This window comes from Aquarana catesbeiana, linkage group LG05 (assembly GCF_042186555.1).
Source record: "Aquarana catesbeiana isolate 2022-GZ linkage group LG05, ASM4218655v1, whole genome shotgun sequence".
In the NCBI taxonomy this organism is placed as follows: Eukaryota; Metazoa; Chordata; class Amphibia; order Anura; family Ranidae; genus Aquarana; species Aquarana catesbeiana.
Window position 1 is genome coordinate 148201415 of NC_133328.1, and position 19427 is coordinate 148220841.

The window sequence follows — 19427 nt, forward strand, 5'->3', positions numbered from 1 at the left end:
AACACCCACCATTTTAATCTGTAGGGCATTTGCTTTAAAAAAATATATGTTTGGGGGTTCAAAGTGATTTTCTTGCAAAAATTATTTTTTCATGTAAACAAAAAGTGTCAGAAAGGGCTTTGTCTTCAAGTGGTTAGAAGAGTGGGTGATGTGTGACATAATGTTGTGCATAAAATGCCAGGACAGTTCAAAATCCCCCCAAATGACCCCATTTTGGAAAGTAGACACCCCAAGCTATTTGCTGAGAGGCATGTTGAGTCCATGGAATATTTTATATTGTGACACAAGTTGCGGGAAAAAGACACATTTTTTTTTTTTTTGAACAAAGTTGTCACTAAATGATATATTTCTCAAACATGCCATGGGAATATGTGCAATTACACCCCAAAATACATTCTGTTGCTTCTCCTGAGTACGGGGATACCACATGTGTGAGCCTTTTTGGGAGCCTAGCCGCATACGGGACCCCAAAAACCAGGCACCGCCTTCAGGTTTTCTAAGGGCGTAAATTTTTGATTTCACTCTTCACTGCCTATCACAGTATTGGAGGCCATGGAATGGCCAGGTGGCACAAAACCCCCCAAATGACCCTATTTTGGAAAGTAGACACCCCAAGCTATTTGCTGAGAGGTATAGTGAGTATTTTGCAGACCTCACTTTTTGTCACAAAGTTTTGAAAATTGAAAAAAAGAAAAAAAAAAGTTTTTTCTTGTCTTTCTTCATTTTCAAAAACAAATGAGAGCTGCAAAATACTCACCATGCCTCTCAGCAAATAGCTTGGGGTGTCTACTTTCCAAAATGGGGTCATTTGGGGGGGGTTGTGCTATCTTGGCATTTTATGGCCTTCAAAACTGTGATAGGTAGTGAGGAGTGAAATCAAAAATTTAAGCCCTTAGAAATCCTGAAGGCAGTGCTTGGTTTTCGGGGCCCCGTACACGGCTAGGCTCCCAAAAAGTCCCACACATGTGGTATCCCTGTACTCAGGAGAAGCAGCAGAATGTATTTTGGGGTGTAATTCCACATATGCCCATGGCATGTTTGAGCAATATATCATTTAGTGACAACTTTGTGCAAAAAAAAAAAAATTGTCACTTTCTCGCAACTTGTGTCAAAATATAAAATATTCCATGGACTCAACATGCCTCTCAGCAAATAGCTTGGGGTGTCTACTTTCCAAAATGGGGTCATTTGGGGGGGTTTTGTGCCATCTGGGCATTTTATGGCCTTCAAAACTGTGATAGGTAGTGAGGAGTGAAATCAAAAATTTACGCCCTTACAAATCCTGAAGGCAGTGATTGGTTTTCGGGGCCCTGTACGCGGCTAGGCTCCCAAAAAGTCCCACACATGTGGTATCCTTGTACTCAGGAGAAGCAGCTGAATGTATTTTGGGGTGCAATTCCACATATGCCCATGGCCTGTGTGAGCAATATATCATTTAGTGACAACTTTTTGTAATTTTTTTTTTTTTGTTATTATTCAATCACTTGGGACAAAAAAAATAAATATTGAATGGGCTCAACATGCCTCTCAGCAATTTCCTTGGGATGTCTACTTTCCAAAATGGGGTCATTTGGGGGGGTTTTGTACTGCCCTGCCATTTTAGCACCTCAAGACATAGGCAGTCATAAACTAAAAGCTGTGTAAACTCCAGAAAATGTACCCTAGTTTGTAGACGCTATAACTTTTGTGCAAACCAATAAATATACGCTTATTGACATTTTTTTTACCATAGACATGTGGCCGAATACATTTTGGCCTAAATGTATGACTAAAATTGAGTTTATTGGATTTTTTTTTATAAAAAGTAGAAAATATCACTTTTTTTCAAAATTTTCGGTCTTTTTCCATTTATAGCGCAAAAAATTAAAACCGCAGAGGTGATCAAATACCATCAAAAGAAAGCTCTATTTGTGGGAAGAAAAGGAAGCAAATTTAGTTTGGGTACAGCATTGCATGACCGCGCAATTAGCAGTTAAAGCGACACAGTGCCAAATTGTAAAAAGTGCTCTGGTCAGGAAGGGGGTAAATCCTTCTGGGGCTGAAGTGGTTAAAGGAGTTGTAAACCCTTGTTTCTTTTTTTTTAATAAAAATAACAAACATGCCTATACTTACCTGCTCTGTGCAATCCTTTTGCACAGAGCAGCCTTGATCCTCTTCTTCTAGGGTGCTCCATCGGCGCACCAGACCCCTCCTCTTAATCAGGTCCCCCCCATGGAAAGCTGCTTTCCCTAGGGGTACCCAGGCAGGCTCGCTCCAGAGTCCCAATGCTGCGTCCATTGACAAAGAAAGTGGGACTCGGCCCCAGCATGCACTCCCGTGTCACTAGATTTGATTGACAGCAGCGCAAGCTAATGGCTTACGCTGCCATCAATGAGGAGGGAGTCAATGAGGAGAGAGTCGCTGCTCTTGTGCACATGGCTGGATCAGATAAGAAAAAGGGGGGGGTCTGGGGAGAGCAGCAGCACAGAAGGTTTTTCACGAATGAATGAATGCATTAGGTTGAAAAACCTTGGGGCTTTACAACCACTTTACACTTGACCAAAAAACCTGGAGACTGATTGGTTTCCATGCAGAGCTGCACCAGATTTTGCACTCTCCAGTTTTAGTAAATCAACCCCAATCTGACTGTTGCACAAGTATGTTGGAATAATTCATATTATTATACAATCTGTGAGTGAGTGTCCGTGAAAATAGATAAACGTAATAATTTTCAAAGCCTGAAAATAGATAGGAAATCATTATCAAGAATTTTGTAGATAATGTAAGGATTAAGGTGTCAGTAAACCTTCAGTCTAAAAGACACTATCTAAGCCATAATAATACCTTACACATCCCCACATAACTTCAATGTGCACACAAAGCTTATATACGTTTTTTGTTCCCCTCAAATTTTATGATCCTGGCACGCCACCCACAGATGCTTTCTTCCCCTCACTTCCAGTATCCAGATTCAAGCAATGCACCTGTACTGCTGTCACATGCACTGCTCTCTGAAGACTGCAATTTCCATCACACATTGTTCCTATCTATGGTACTGCGCACATACATCCCAAATTTCAAACTTAAGAATGAGGGACACTTGAGGGGGTAGAAGCCTGTTTAAGGGCTTATGGGTATGGTTAAAGGTTGCTGGGAGGGTTGCTTTAGGAGGTAGAGGATTTGTTCTAGAATGCGAGGTAGAGTGGGAAAAATATATAACCTGGGCGGGAGGGGGTGGGGCTACTTTGGGAGGGGAAAGGATTTGTGCTAGAAGGCAGGGTGAGGGTTTAGAATTGTGGTGGGGGGCCTTTGAGAGGGGGGAGGACTTGTACTAGAAGGTGGGGCAGAGGAGGGGATTGGATAAGAGCTGGGGGGGCACTTTGGGTAGGGAATGGACTTGCGCTGGGGGGGTCATATACATACTGGGGGTGGCGCTTTGGGAGGGGTGCAGAATTGTGCGGGGGGTCAGATATGTACCGGGGGCACACATTTGTTTGTGCTGGGGGGGACCTTTGAGAGGGGGAAGGACTTGTACTAGAAGGTAGGGCAGAGGAGGGGATCGGATAAGAGCTGGGGGGGCACTTTGGGAAGGGAGTGGACTTGTGCTGGGGGGGAGTCAGATACATAATGGGGGTGGGCGCTTTGGGTGGGGTGCAGAATTGTGCCGGGGGTCAGATATGTACCGGGGGCACACAATTGTTTGTGCTGGGGGGGCTTTGAGAGGGGGAGAACTTGTACTAGAAGGTGGCGCAAAGGAGGGGATAGGATAAGTGCTTTGGGAAGGGAGTGGACTTGTGCTGGGGGGAGTCAGATACATACTGGGAGTGGCGTAGAATTGTGCTGGGGGGTCAGATATGTACCGGGGGCACACATTTTTTAAAAACAGTAAAACGAAACCATTTAATACTGGTACTTGCTGTCTGTCTCCATTTTGGGTGTTCTGGCTCTGCTTGTAGGGTAGAAGGTCATTCCCGTTCCTCCAGATCCCCCTCCAGCAGATGATGCCCAGCACTACCTCCTCCACGCTTGGCCCAACCTGCAAGGACTTCCATGACCCACCAGTACAACAGGGAACCCCCCTTTCAGCCCCCCCCACCCCCCCCAGGACTGCAAAGCGCAAGCAGGGGGGAGTTATGCAAGACTCACCCTATAGCATTACCAGCCTGTGCACAGCAAATAAAATTAGTCAGTTCCTGAAAAGGGATCTAGTGACCCTGTAAGGTGGATCAGAGCAGGTGGCATGCACCCTCCCCCCTTCCCCCACCTTGTCCCTGCTGGAAGTGCTCCTGTCTCTGGTAACAGCTGGGTGCTGTCACTTGACATAACTTAACAAAGCAGACCCTATCCAGGGGGAACAAGGCAGTCAGCATGCATCCAGTGTCTCACCAGGATCCAAGCTCTCTACAGATCCCTGCACAGGCAGTACACACTGACTCCTCACTTCCCATCCTCTGCTCTGTGTGTGCAGGAACTGGGACTTGGGGATGTGGCTGCCTGCCCTCAGCCAATCCACTCCTGGGAACTTGGCTTGGTGACAGCTCCCTGCTGTCACACAGAGAAAGGAGCAGTGAAAACCGCTAGGGTACACTGCTGTGGCAGCACTGCGGCCAGATGCAGCTGACAAAGGGAGGTATCAGAGAGAAGGTACATGGGGAACCAGGGAGAGGAGAAGAGAGCAGGAGCAGCCATGACGGATACACCGTGTATGTGATACCACATGTGACGTGGTCATTACTGTGATGTGGCTGCCTGTCACAGTAATAACAGGCAGACAAAGGGGAGATGTCAGCTGCAATACAGAGACTGGATCGCGGTGTGTGGTATCACACACACACACACACAACACAAGCTGCGGGGCAAAGGCAACCAGCATTCCCCCTGCCAGACAAGTCACTGGAACCAAGTGCCAGAATGTCACCGGGACAATGGGACACCAGGACTTACATCAAATCCAAGTCCGGCGCGGACATACAGCTTGCTGTTTCGGGAAAAGCACCTTGTATTTTCCTGCATACCACAATTATGCGGTTTTAAATCATCTTAGTGGATCTGTGTCTGCAAGTATTGTTTTGCTTGCTATCATGTTTTCATAAATTTTTGAATTACACTATGGGCGCATATTTTTTGTCTTCCACCATATGCTTTATGCGGATGGAACTATCCTGATGGGACACATGCCTGATGTCTGGGAGTATCCTGATCAAAGGGACCTGACTAAGTGTGTTTGACCATTCAAGTGATGGTCCACTGAATCCAGTAAGAGGCTCAACTATATGGTGTCACTCGGTGGTGGATTCACAAGAAATTGGGAGTGTGGGGTCACTCACATGTGAAATTGAGTGAAGAGTCAATTTTTTAATTTTATTGCTTATGCACATTATTAGAACTTTGGCCGTGAGGCTCTTAAGGATTGATTTCTTTCATATTTGCATATTTGCTCATTTTTTTGCATTATTTTGCACTTTAGTTATATAGATGCATCATTGTACTATTAAAGATTGTTTGATTTAGCGCTACTTTTTTGAGATTTATGAAGGGGAGATTGCCTGTGCTGTTATGGGTTGATGCTGGCTGTATTGGCATGTAATTACACATTAATTTCGGAACTTATTTGTTTTGGTTTCTTTGTATGTATAGATTGCATTGGCTGTTACCGACATGTGGTGAACATTTCATGTCAATACCACCTTTAGAAATATATTGACCCAGAAAAATGGTGACGTGTTCAATATGTATTTTACCCGCTGTACGTAACGTGTTTTTATACTACAGAAAGTGTTATGGTGCCCTAATTTTTTTTTATCCAACCTCTACTACATATTACTACTTTTGGTATTTTGAAAAGCCAATATAAAGGAAAAATAGAGGTCAAAAAAGCACTTTTTGGTTTAGCCAATTATTTTCTGCATGTTAGATCTTTGTGGAGCATATAACCAGGGCCATGGCAGAGATGTGTAATTTGCCTACATACTGTGTGCAAAAAGGTGTCTTTTGGAAAATTGTGATGTATGAGGTTTGTGACAGGTTCGCATTAAGAAACAGCCACCAGGTTTTATAGCATTGACCAAAGAGATTTCCCTTCACATCTGCATTCTCCATGAAAGACAAATATACAAAATGTGTTTTATAATGAATGCACCTGAAAGAATGAGTCCCGAATTAACAGCCGTAAACAGATCAACACTCGAAGCAAATGAACAGGTGGAGCTCTGTCAATCCATTCCCTGTAATAGAAACCATATACTGTATGAACATATTACATACATAACATACATTCCTGCTTAAAAGCAATATGAATTGTGTAGCATCATATATTTAAAAACAATAAATGATTCAGATCTAGCATTTTTGTATAATTTGCATGTTTTTCATATCTGAGTACACATATTTATAATAATTGTGCATTAATGTGTTTCTATGTAATATTTTATTGTTAACATGCCAAAAAGCATCTGAAGCCCAGTGAAACATAGTGTGTGGGATCTCAATGTGGGCTGTGATACCGTGTATATCTGAGATTATTAATGGCTGATCTGGGAGGATGGCCAATGTGGATAATAAATTTATTCAGATTTGCAAAGATGTGAAAGACAATGACACAGAAAACCAGAAGAGAATGTTTGGAATCTTAACACTTCAGCAATGTAGATATTTTCAGAATTCCACACAGCTGCACATTTCACACCCCGGAGAGGCCGCATTATGCTCACAGACCTTGTTTTACCTTCTATGTATTCCTATACATCATATTACTATGCAATTATATAAAGACATACTATCTTACACCACAGGGAAAAGTTATTTTCATTTTAAATTCATATGTCTGATGTAATGCAATGCAAGACTGAGGACAACTATGGAATGATTTCAGAAAAAGAGCAACTTAAAATGTTACTAAACCCACAACAGTAAAATCAGTCTGTATATGCAGTAAAGCATGCTTATTATATTCACTGTGGAACCTAAGGGGTTAATCCTCCACATTGTGTAAAAAGGCTGTTTGATCCTGTCTTTTCTGATTCTCTCTTTCTTCCACAGTCCCCAATACATCTGCTGATAGTACAGAGTCTTGGGGGCACTCTGCACATGCTCAGTTTGCTGTGTATTGCTAGAGAGTTTTTTTTTTTTTTTTGGAGGGTGCATGTGATTGGCACAGGGCCAATCAGCACCGTCCAGACAGAGGGCCAGGGGACCTGCAGCCTCATAGGACAGTCAGAGGAAAATGAAAACTCTTCCTACAGGCTTTAACCAGACACTGATGGAAGTCACAAGACTGCTATATACTGCTGATGAGAAAGGGTATTTAGCCATTTATATTTACTAAAATAATTGCATCTTCATGTTCTGTGTATTGTGGGAGACCAAATATAGTGACTGCAGGGTCCTGGGTTTAGTAACACTTTAACCTCTTAGCGCCAGCACCTCCCGGCCCTTTAAGAGGTTTATGACATCGGGAGGTGGGGCAGAGCTTAAGACCACGTGAGCGCCATGATTGGCTGTCATGCGATCACGTGATCCAAAATCTGCCGATTGTAAGGAGCGATGGTAACTGTGCCGGGAGCGTGCAGCACACGCTCTCTCGGTACAGGTAAATTGGCAGCAATTCGAGCAAATATGCGGCCTCTTGGTACTAAGGACCAGGCGCCGAGAGGCCGCATATTTGCATACGGCTGGCACAAAGTGGTTAAGCAAATATAACAAAACTGCTTAACTGAAATTGAAAAGGCTGTAGAGAGGGAGTAAGAACGGACACAAACAACCTTACAAAAAAAAAAGTGTGTTCCCTGGCAGAAGCACAAAAACATCTGCCTGTTGACCATTCTTATTTATCATCCACCAAAACCCAAAAAACTGCCTGCTCGAATCACTGTTTCCTATGATTATACAGTGCCAACACCAGGGGCAGCCTGTCCTATTCATGCGTTCGGACTCTCTCAGGATGCCGGGCGCATGACTTACATCGGTGGGTTTTTTTTTTTTAATCACCTGATTAGAGCCAGAGGCTCTAATAGGCTTCAAAATAGGGTGGGCTCCGGACACAGAGCATTGCGCTCGGAGCCCACCCAGTGTTAGAATAGAGAATGAAGTATGGGTGTGAAACGCGTTTCCCGATTGGCCAAAGGGAGAAGCATTCTGATTGCTGCCGAGGAGCGGATGGAAGCCGCCGAGCAGAGGAAGGAGATGGCTGCTCGTGATGCCCACGGAGGAGAGGCAGGGAAGCCACCCATGGTTGAGGTAAGTGCACCGACCGACTGACTGACCCAAACCCGGTGGGGGGGGGGTGCACTGTTTGCCGCCACCCCCAGGAAAATTACCACAAGCTGCCACTGGCCAACACATTACACTTCTAACAGAATGCATACAACCATTCACATCAGTCTCTTTGCAACGCAAAATCTAATAACCTAACCACATTATGGAAAACACATAACTTAACATTTACAATCAAATGCAAGGAACAAAAAAAAAACATTCGTGCTTGCACGTGATTGGATGATGGAAGTCAGCAGAGCTTCACCTTATTAACTAAGCTCTGGGGCAAATTTCCTTTGCAAAGTGCAACTTTCTTTGCAAAGTAAACAGCCTATTTGCCTTTAAAATCAACTCTAAAGTATTATTGCAGCATGGTTGTCAACTAACATTTTCTGAAGCAGAGGTTAGCAGTGGGAGTCTCCATGTCTCTCCAGAGGCGGCTCTCTAATTAGGCGAAATAGGCGGTGGCCTCAGGCCTCGCAGTCATAGGGGCCTCGCACAGCTGGATTGTTTACCTAATCAGGGAGCCGCCTCTTCCAGCAGCAGAGGTATCCGCCATCACACAGTCCTGAGTCCCCTCGTTTTGTTACAGGGAGAGATAACAAGGCTGCGAGTGAGATGTGTGATCTGAGCTCACGTACATCTCCGGATCACAGACAGGGAGAGCCGCTCAGCATAGCCTGTTCTGACAGATCTCCCCCCTCCCCCTGCTGCCCGCACAGCCAAACAGAAGAGGAGAGAGAGCTTCTGCTCCTCCTCCTCCCGCCCTCTCCTCCTGTGTCTGCCCCGCCCACTCTCCTCGGCAGTGTTCTCTGCTCTGCCTCAGAAGGGGATGTGTGGGCGGGAAGATTCATGCTGAAGAAGAAAACAGAAAAGGAAAAGGGGAGTCTGATCCATCCATCCATCCCTCCAGTCCCTCCTGCGTCCCAGTGAGTACGCTGATGTAGGGGATGCTCTTCCTTCCCTTCTTCCTCCACCCCCCTTCTCTTTCTTTCCATCCATCTTTCTTTCTTTCTTTCTTTCTTTCTTTCTTTCTTTCTTTCTTTCTTTCTTTCTTTCTTTCTTTCCATCTCTCATTCTTTCCATCCATCTTTCTCTTTCTTTCCATCCATCCATCCATCTTTTTCTTTCTTTTCTTCCATCTTTTTTTCTCTTTCTTTCTTTCCTTCCATCTTTCTTTCTATTTCTTTCTTTCTTTGCATCTTTTTTCTCTTTCTTTCTTTCTTTCCTTCCATCTTTCTTTCTTTCTTTCTTTCTTTCTTTCTTTCTTTCTTTCTTTCTTTCTTTCTTTCTTTCTTTCTTTCTTTCTTTCTTTCCATCTCTCATTCTTTCCATCCATCCATCCATCTTTCTCTTTCTTTCCATCCATCCATCCATCTTTCTCTTTCTTTCTTTTCTTCCATCTTTTTTTCTCTTTCTTTCTTTCCTTCCATCTTTATTTCTCTTTCTTTCTTTCCTTCCATCTTTCTTTCTATTTGTTTCTTTCTTTCCATCTTTTTTCTCTTTCTTTCTTTCTTTCTTTCTTTCTTTCTTTCTTTCTTTCTTTCTTTCTTTCTTTCCATCCCTTCCATCCATCTTTCTTTCTCTTTCTTTCTTTCCTTCCATCTTTCTTTCTTTCCTTCCATCCATCTTTCTTTCTCTTTCTTTCTTTCCTTCCATCCATCTTTCTTTCTCTTACTTTCTTTTCTTCCATCCATCTTTCTTTCTTTCTTTCTTTCTTTCTTTCTTTCTTTCTTTCTTTCTTTCTTTCTTTCCTTCCATCTTTCTCTTTTTTTCTTTCCTTCCATCTTTCTTTCTTTCTTTCTTTCTTTCTTTCTTTCTTTCTTTCTTTCTTTCTTTCTTTCTTTCTTTCTTTCTTTCCATCTTTCTTTCTCTTTCTTTCTTTCCTTCCATCCATCTTTCTTTCTATTTCTTTCTTTCTTTCCATCTTGTTTTCTCTTTCTTTCCTTCTTTCTTTCTCTTTGTTTCCTTTCATCCATCTTTCTTTCTTTCCTTCCATCCATCTTTATTTCTCTTTCTTTCTTTTCTTCCATCCATCTTTATTTCTCTTTCTTTCTTTCCTTCCATCCATCTTTCTCTTTCTTTTGCTTTCTTTCTTTCCATCTTGTTTTCTCTTTCTTTCCTTCTTTCTTTCTCTTTCTTTCCTTTCTTTCATCCATCTTTCTTTCTTTCCTTCCATCTATCTTTATTTCTCTTTCTTTCTTTCCTTCCATCCATCTTTATTTCTCTTTCTTTCTTTCCTTCCATCCATCTTTCTCTTTCTTTCTTTCCATCCATCTTTCTTTCTCTTTCTTTCCTTCCATCCATCTTTCTTTCTTTCCTTCCATCCATCTTTCTTTCTTTCTTTCTTTCTTTCTTTCTTTCTTTCTTTCTTTCTTTCTTTCCATCTTTCTTTCTTTCTTTCTTTCTTTCTTTCTTTCTCTTTCTTTCTTTCCATTCATATTTCTTTCTCTTTCTTTCTTTCCTTCCATCTTTCTTTCTCTTTCTTTCCTTCCATCTTTCTTTCTCTTTCTTTCTTTCCTTCCATCTTTCTTTCCATTCATATTTCTTTCTCTTTTTTTCTTTCCTTCCATCTTTCTTTCTCTTTCTTTCTTTCCTTCCACCCATCTTTCTTTCTTTCTTTCTTTCTTTCTTTCTTTCTTTCTTTCTTTCTTTCTTTCTTTCTTTCTTTCTCTTTCTTTCTCTTTCTCTTTCTTTCTTTCCATTCATATTTCTTTCTCTTTCTTTCTTTCCTTCCATCTTTTTTTCTCTTTCTTTCTTTCCTTCCATCTTTCCTTCCATCTATCTTTCTCTGTTTTTCTCTTTCCTTCCTTCCTTCCTTCCTTCCTTCCTTCCTTCCTTCCTTCCTTCCTTCCTTCCTTCCTTCTCCACCCATCCCCCTTTATTTCTCTCTTTGTGACAGCCTACCAGAATAGGTAGGATCTGTGAGAGCACCTTCCCTGTGCAGCTCTGCTTGAGGAAAATATATCTTTATTATGCCCACTTACCTACCCCCTGTACTGTCCACTCCCCTATACTGTACACTCCTAATACAGTTCATTTTCATCCCTTGAATTATTTTTCCCATTATGGGAGTGAGTGGGGCCTCATGTCTAAGTTTTGCCTAAGGCCTCACAAAGTCTAGAGTCGCCTCTGTGTCTCTCTCATGGCAGGTTGCTTTTAAAAATGAAACAAATCACTGCACACAAGAAATAAACTTCCCTTACCTGCATCCCAGCCTGTTCTTCATTAGTGCCATAAAGATATCAAGAAACAGGTTGTGCTGAGAATGTTGGCTAAAATTCCTTTCATTTTTGAAATAAACACTAGAAATAGTAAACATGACAATTAGTCAGAGCCAATTACATTTTTTAAATCCAAGATACCAAATGCTTTAATTTTTACTTACCTGAATTTTTCAAGCTCTACAGACTCGGTGGACTCTTGCCAATGGGTTTTGGATGTGTGTGCCTTTCCAAACTTCTGCTGAGACTTTGGTGTACCAGTTGTTTTTAAAGCTGGAAGCTACACATAGAAAATACTATTGAGTCAAAATGTAGCTGACACTGGAGGAAAGGTACGACAGCCTTCTTTATATCGGTAATTGATTGTTCAATCTGAGGATATGTCGCTAGGTTTTGTAACAATAATGCCCTGTACACACGGTCGGACATTGATCGGACATTTCGACAACAAAATCCATGGATTTTTTCCTACGGATGTTGGCTCAAACTTGTCTTGCATACACACGGTCACACAAAGTTGTCGGAAAATCCGATCGTTCTAAACGCGGTGACGTAAAACACGTACGACAGGACTATAAATGGGGCAGTAGCCAATAGCCTTCATCTTTTACTGAGCATGCGTGGCACTTTGTGCGTCGGATTTGTGTACACATGATCGGAATTTCCGACAACGGATTTTGTTGTCGGAAAATTTTATATCCTGCTCTTAAACTTTGTGTGTCGGAAATTCCAATGGAAAATGTGTGATGGAGCCCACACACGGTCGGAATTTCCGACAACAGGGTCCTATCACATATTTTCCGTTGGAAAATCCGACCGTGTGTACAGGGCATAAGGGTGACACTGTGTTCAGAATGAGTCTCCATCCCTTTTCTCAGCTTGGGGTTCATCAAACCTCATTATTGCTACAGCAACTCCATTCAATGTCCATGGTTCGAATGGAATATCCAAACATGTATATAGGTGTAATAATCAGGTGTCCACAAACTTTTGGGCATGTAGTGAATCTCATAAAATTAGGGGTTTAGATTTTCTATTTTATACAATATTAAAGTGGTATTAAACCCAAAACTGAAAATGTATTATATTGCAGCTTACCAATAGTTAGATGTGGTGGCTGTATCAGTTTTCCTTTCTTTGGCTTTTTTCCCTCTGTTTTCACCTGGTGATCTGGCCAGTAACATACCTCCTGCATTAGTGACACACATCTCTGGAGGAATGAGAACATGAGGCACAGCAAGCAGCAGCATTGTCAGTCTGGGGCAGGGTTGCCAACTGCCAGTAAATTTACTGACCGTTTGCAAAAATCAGTGATTTTTTACAACTGCCAGTAAATATCAGGGGCTAATCATTTCATTCTGTGTTGACTTTTTAAGTGTAAATCAAGCAAATTACTTTGTTATAGGTATTGTCAGTGTTTCCATATCATGTTTATACTGTTCAAATATTCACTGTGTTCGTTTTCAATAGGAGTTCTGTAATTTCTCAGGTTGCCAGTAAAAAAATGTGTTCCGCCAGTAAATTTTCCATGTTTTGTCAGTAAAAAATGCTGCAGGAGGTTGGCAACCCTGGTCTGGGGTGAGGGTAATGTTGAATGTATTAGCAGATTTAAAGCCACTAACAAATGTAACCCAACTTCCAGGCCACACTTTATAAGCAGTTACAGCAAATAGTTTTTTTTTTTCCTGTTAGGATAAAGGTTTTGCATGAATAAGTAAAAGTTGATCTTTTTAACCACTTGCCGACCGCCGCATGTACATATACGTCCCTTTTTTTGGGGACGGATATCGTTGTTATGGCAGCAGCTAGCTGCCATAACCCCGGTATCCCCGTGTTCGGCCAGCGATCGGATACAAGATAAAAGTGGTTTCTGCGGCGGATTCGCTGCGAGATCACTTTTATCGGAGGTGGGGGAGGCCCCCCCCGCCGCGATCTGGTTCCCTCCGCTGCTTACCGGAGCCGTCGGCAGCGGCGGAGGCGATCGCGTCTGTCCCCTGGGCTGACATGGAGATGAGTGAGGGGAAGATGGCCACCTATCTCCAAGACACTGCAGGGCGGAAGTGATGTCAAAACGTCACTTCCGCCCATACCTCTTAAAGGCACATTTTTTCAATGTCATTTTTTCAAAATTTTTTTTATTGCATTTAAGTCCAAATATGAGATCTGAGGACTTTTTGACCCCAGATGCTCCTTGTAATAGGAATAAAAGTGACCCAAATTTAAAAAAAAAAAAAATGTAAAAATAAATAAAATCAAGTAAAATAAATAAGAAAAAAAAAGTTTTTAAAACGCCCCGTCCCGACAAGCTCGCGCGCAGAAGCGAACACATACGTGAGTAGCGCCCGCATATGAAAACGGTGGTCAAACCACACATGTGTGGTATCTACGCGATCGGTAGAGCGAGAGCAATAATTCTAGCCCTAGACCTTCTCTGTAACGCAAAACATGCAAGCTGTAGAATTTTTTAAATGTCGCCTATGGAGATTTTTGAGGGTAAAAGTTTGACGCCATTCCACGAGCGGGCGCATTTTTGAAGCGTGACATGTTGGGTATAAATTTACTCGGCGTAACATTATCTTTCACAATATAAAAAAAATTAGGCTAAGTTTACTGTTGTCTTATTTTTTTATTAAAAAAAGTTAATTTTTTCAAAAAAAAGTGCGCTTGTAAGACCGCTGCGCAAATATAGTGTGAAAAAAAGTATTGCAATGATCGCCATTTTATTCTCTGGGGTGTTAGAAAAAAGACAATATATAATGTTTGGGGGTTCTAAGTAATTTTCTAGCACAAAAACAGTTTTAAGCATGTAAACACCAAAATCTCAAAACAAGGCTGGTCATTAAGTGGTAATCACCCTGGCCAGTGTTAAGCTGGCCATAGACGGTGACAGTGTTATGGGGGAATCCCTCCCACGGAGCTGTTGTGTTCTCCCGTGGGGGGGGGAGCCGTCTCGGCCGGGAGAACACATAGTGATTATTGCTAGTGGCGATAGGTGCTGGCAATTATCGCATGAAAAATCCAACAGGCTGGTTGTACCCAAGTAGATCGTTTTATCAACTTGGGTACAATTAGCCTGCCCATACATGGCTGGACTCTCATCCAGTCCCTGCTTATACGGCTGAGATTCAAACCATCTATGGCCAGCTTAAAGTGGTTTGTCTCATCTATGTAAATGGATACATTCTGCAAAGAGTTTGTGCTGTGAAAAATAACAGACTTGCTGACTGGATTACCAGATGAAAACAGAAGAAAGCAAGCCTAAAAAATGTAACTAATACAGCCATCACATCTAAAAATTGGTAAACTGCAATATAATAAGTGCTTGCTTTTGGGTTTAATACTGCTTTAATTTGTTTAATTTACTTATATACCAGTTCCTTCCTTTACAGAGACAAATTATTTATTCCTATTAGTCCCAGCTGAAGAAACACACAATGTAATACACCGTGGCTTAGTGGTTAGCACTCTTGCCTTGCGGCACTAGGGTTTTCCGTTCAAAGATGGAGTTTGCATGTTCCCCCTGTGCTTGTGTGGGTTTCCTTATACACTTCAAAAAGATGCTGGTAGGTTAATTGACTCCTGTGGAAATTGGCCCTAGTACGTGTTATTAAAGACCTTAGAGTGTAAGCTCCTTGAGGGCAGGGACTGATGTAAATGTACACCATGTACAGTAGTTGATTTACTAAAACTGGGGAGTTCAAAATCTGGTGCAGCTCTGCATGGTAACCAATTAGCTTCAAACATCAACTTATTAAATTAAGCTTTGAAAAACTGTAACCTGATTGGTTTCTATGCAGAGCTGCACCAGATTTTGCATTCTCCAGTTTTACTAAATCCCTTGTGCGAAGCACTGTTTAAATTATTGGGACTATATAAATTTCTCTGATAAATGTATTCTACTTATAAAATCCTCCGTACAGTAAAACCTTGGTTTGCGAGCATAATTCGTTCCAGAAACATGCTTGTAATCCAAAGCACTCTTATATCAGAGCATATTTTCCCATAAGAAATAATAAAAACTCAAATGATTTGTTCCACAACCATTTGTTCATAAGTCCTTCAGTTTATAGTCCATTAAAAATGATTATAGCAATGTGACCAGGTTCTGTAACTATAAAATGTCCATCCACAAATGGAAGGGGATTAGAAGAACAATCCAGGAGGAGCTACAGTGTATAAAATAGAAGAGAGGCGCCTCTAAGTGTAGCAATATGTTTACATTTAATGAAGGTACCACATTTAGCAGCTCACATGGTTGGTGATTAAAAGAGGCACATCTAAGTATGCAGGCATCTGGGGTAAAGCTGTCCACATAGACAATCCCCCGCACCGTCGCCTCTCACCGCTGTCAGTCTGCAATCGTGACCGGGAAGACTACCCTGCAGTAGAGTGATCTGAAAGCGATGCTTGAACCGCTCATGGAGTGCACCGTGGAAGAGATGATGTCGATGGTGGTGAGGAGGATGGTCTATATGGACAGCTTTACCCCAGATGCCTGCATACTTAGTTAGATGTGCCTCTTTAAATCATCAACCATGTGAGTTGCTAAATGTTGTACCTTCATTAAATGTAACCATATTGATACACTTAGAGGTGCCTTGATTGGATGATAAAATCAGCATAGCTTCCCCTCATTTCAGATCTTCCCCTCAGATCTACAGCGACTGCACTTCCAAGTGCACTTGTAGTGCAGAGTGGATTTGCCTTTAGTAAGTAAACCCCATTGTCTCCTAGCATTTCATAAAACATAGAAGGATCAAATACTGTAAGTTCTGCAGTTAAGATGAATGTAAACCAGTACGGGACTCTGCTGTTTGACACTTTTATGCACTTAGGAGTTGACAGATAGTGTGTGAGGTCAGAAAGTTGACAAGGCAAATTGCCCCTAAAAATGCATATATATTGGCACCATCCACAATTTGCTATGGTACACTCTGACAATTGCCATATATCACAAACATCCCATTTTGTTTTATAAGGAATTCAGCAAAACCCCAGAAAAGTATCCCATTACCATTTAGGGTATTGCCTTTGAAAAGTGTTTGGTTGCCTGTTATTATTCACCCGTTTGTCTGCCTAACCCCCAAAGATGTATCCATAGAACATCTATGTCAGCCATTTTCAACCAGGGGTTCCTCTAAAGGTTACCAGGTATTCCTGAGGGAGTGAGTCACAGGATGTTAACTTTTCACCTGATGGTGCTTGCATAGTTCTAAGGTTGATGTCACAGAGTCCAGGGTGTGGTACTAGAAGAGCTTCCCCTCGTCTTTCAGATAAATAACTACTAACACCATGTCCTTTTCAGCTCCCTGTTAAGGTGGCATTCTTCCTACTGACCACTAACGTAAAGGGCATTTTTCCCACATTCTCTTAATATGACAAAATATTTTTTACTGACCCATAATATAACGAAGCACTTTTCCCATTGACTGTCAACGTATAAGGCACTCTTTCCACTGACCACCAATGCAAGCAGCATGCTTTTGCCCACAAACCTTGAATGTAGGGGGAACCTCTCCTCTCCAATATCAGGGGGCCTTTCTCCCAATACCCACCAATGTAAAGTGCCATTTTTCCACTGAGCACTAATGTAAGCAAGTATTTCTTCACTTAACACCAATATAAGAAGGCATTTCACTGAGAGTCTATGTAAATGAGATGTGGAAAAGATTAACTGTGCTATGTTCTATATAGCATAAAAACTGCAGCAGCTCTAAGTGAGATAGACACAAAAATAGACAAGAATAAGATATGAGAGCTGCGCACTGTGAACAATTCTAATGAACAACATAAATAAATATGTAACAGCATGTGAATCAACCCTATAGGCTATTGAGTACCAAAAAACAGCAACACAAGCAAATGTCTTTGGTAAAAATTGCTGATACACAACGTGCCCCAGGACAACATCAGACTTGTGACGAAACGCGAGGAAGAAGTGACGTGCTGACGTCACTGCACTGTCAATGTTCCGAAGGAACGGGTGTTCATATTGTAGCCGGCCGGCTTACTATCCATGCTTGATTTGCCTTACTCTCATGTAAGTGATACTGTTTTTATAATAAATCATTAGTCTGGTTTTACCTTTGCGAGCCTTTTCCCTTTCTTTGGGTCATTATTAGGGATGAGCTTCGAGTTCGAGTCGAACACATGTTCGACTCAAACATTGGCTGTTCGCAAGTTCGCCGAACAGCGAACAATTTGGGGTGTTCGCGGCAAATTCGAATGCCGCAGAACACCTTTTAAAAGTCTATGGGAGAAATCAAAAGTGCTAATTTTAAAGGCTTATATGCAAGTTATTGTCATAAAAAGTATTTGGGGACCTGGGTCCTGCTCCAGGGGACATGGATCAATGCAAAAAAAGTTTTAAAAACGGCCGTTTTTTCAGGAGCAGTGATTTTAATAATGCTTAAAGTCAAACAATAAAAGTGTAATATCCCTTTAAATTTCGTAGCTGGGGGGTGTCTATAGCATGCCTGTAAAGGGGCGCATGTTTCCCGTGTTTAGAACAGTCTGACAGCAAAATGACATTTGAAAGGAAAAAAGCCATTTAAAACTACTCGCGGCTATTGCATTGCCGGTCGACAATACACATAGAAGTTCATTAATAAAAACGGCATGGGAATTCCCCACAGGGGAACCCCGAACCATAATTAAAAAAAAAAAAAATGACGTGGGGGTCCCCCTAAATTCCATACCAGGCCCTTCAGGTCTGGTATAGATATTAAGGGGAACCCCGGCCAAAATAAAAAAAAAAAAATGACGTGGGGGTCCCCCTAAATTCCATACCAGACCCTTAGGTAGCCCCGAAAACACCTTGTCCCCATGTTGATGAGGACAAGGGCCTCATCCCCACAACCCTGGCCGGTGGTTGTGGGGGTCTGCGGGCGGGGGGCTTATCGGAATCTGGAAGCCCCCTTTAACAAGGGGACCCCCAGATCCCGGCCCCCCCGTGTGAAATGGTAAGGGGGTACAAGTACCCCTACCATTTCACTAAAAAGCTGTCAAAAATGTTAAAAATGACAAGAGACAGTTTTTGACAATTCCTTTATTTAAATGCTTCTTTCTTCTATCTTCCTTCATCTTCTTCTTCTGGTTCTTCTGGCTCTTCTGGTTCTTCCTCCGGCGTTCTCGTCCAGCATCTCCTCCGCGGCGTCTTCTATCTTCTTCTCCTCGGGCCGCTCCGCACCCATGGCATGGGGGAGGCTCCCGTTCTTCTCTTCATCCTCTTCTCTTCTTCATCGTCTTCTTTTCTTCTCTTCTTCTCTTCTTCATTTTCTTCTCCGGCCCCTCCGCACCCATGCTGGCATGGAGGGAGGCTCCCACTGTGTGACGGCATCTCCTCTTCTGACGGTTCTTAAATAACGGGGGGCGGGGCCACCCGGTGACCCCGCCCCCGTCTGACGCATGGGACATGACGGGACTTCCCTGTGGCATTCCCCGTGACGTCACAGGGAAGTCCCGTCAAGTCACTGTGTGTCAGAGGGGGGCGGGGTCACCGGGTGGCCCCGCCTCCCGTTATTTAAGAACCGTCAGACGAGGATACGCCGTCACACAGCGGGAGCCTCCCTCCATGCCAGCATGGATGCGGAGCAGCCAGGAGAAGAAAATGAAGAAGAGAAGAAGAGAAGAAGAAAGGAAGATGAAGAAGAGAAGAAGATAAAGAGAAGAGCGGGAGCCTCCCCCCATGCCATGGGTGCGGAGCGGCCCGAGGAGAAGAAGATAGAAGACGCCGCGGAGGAGATGCTGGATGAGAACACTGGAGGAAGAACCAGAAGAGCCAGAAGAACCAGAAGAAGAAGAAGATGAAGGAAGATAGAAGAAAGAAGAAGCATTTAAATAAAGGAATTGTCAAAAACTGTCTCTTGTCATTTTTAACATTTTTGACAGTTTTTTAGTGAAATGGTAGGGGTACTTTTGTACCCCCTTACCATTTCACACAGGGGGGGGGCGGGAACTGGGGGTCCCCTT

General features: G+C 42.5%; 1 protein-coding gene across 3 annotated transcripts in view; it reads right to left on the bottom strand.

Annotated features, from left to right (window-relative positions):
- Positions 1–19427, bottom strand: part of NEK10 (NIMA related kinase 10) — a 515946-nt gene that overhangs the window by 426863 nt on the left and 69656 nt on the right. For all 3 annotated transcript variants that reach the window (XR_012244412.1, XR_012244413.1, XM_073630267.1), the window contains exons 4-6: positions 11621–11736; positions 11439–11537; positions 6119–6203 (exon numbers count right to left, since the gene is read on the bottom strand). Coding sequence is in view for 1 of the 3 variants with exons in the window: in XM_073630267.1 (XP_073486368.1) it covers positions 6119–6203; positions 11439–11537; positions 11621–11736 (300 nt within the window). In the remaining 2 variants the exon portion in view is untranslated. The remainder of the gene's footprint in view (positions 1–6118; positions 6204–11438; positions 11538–11620; positions 11737–19427) is intronic.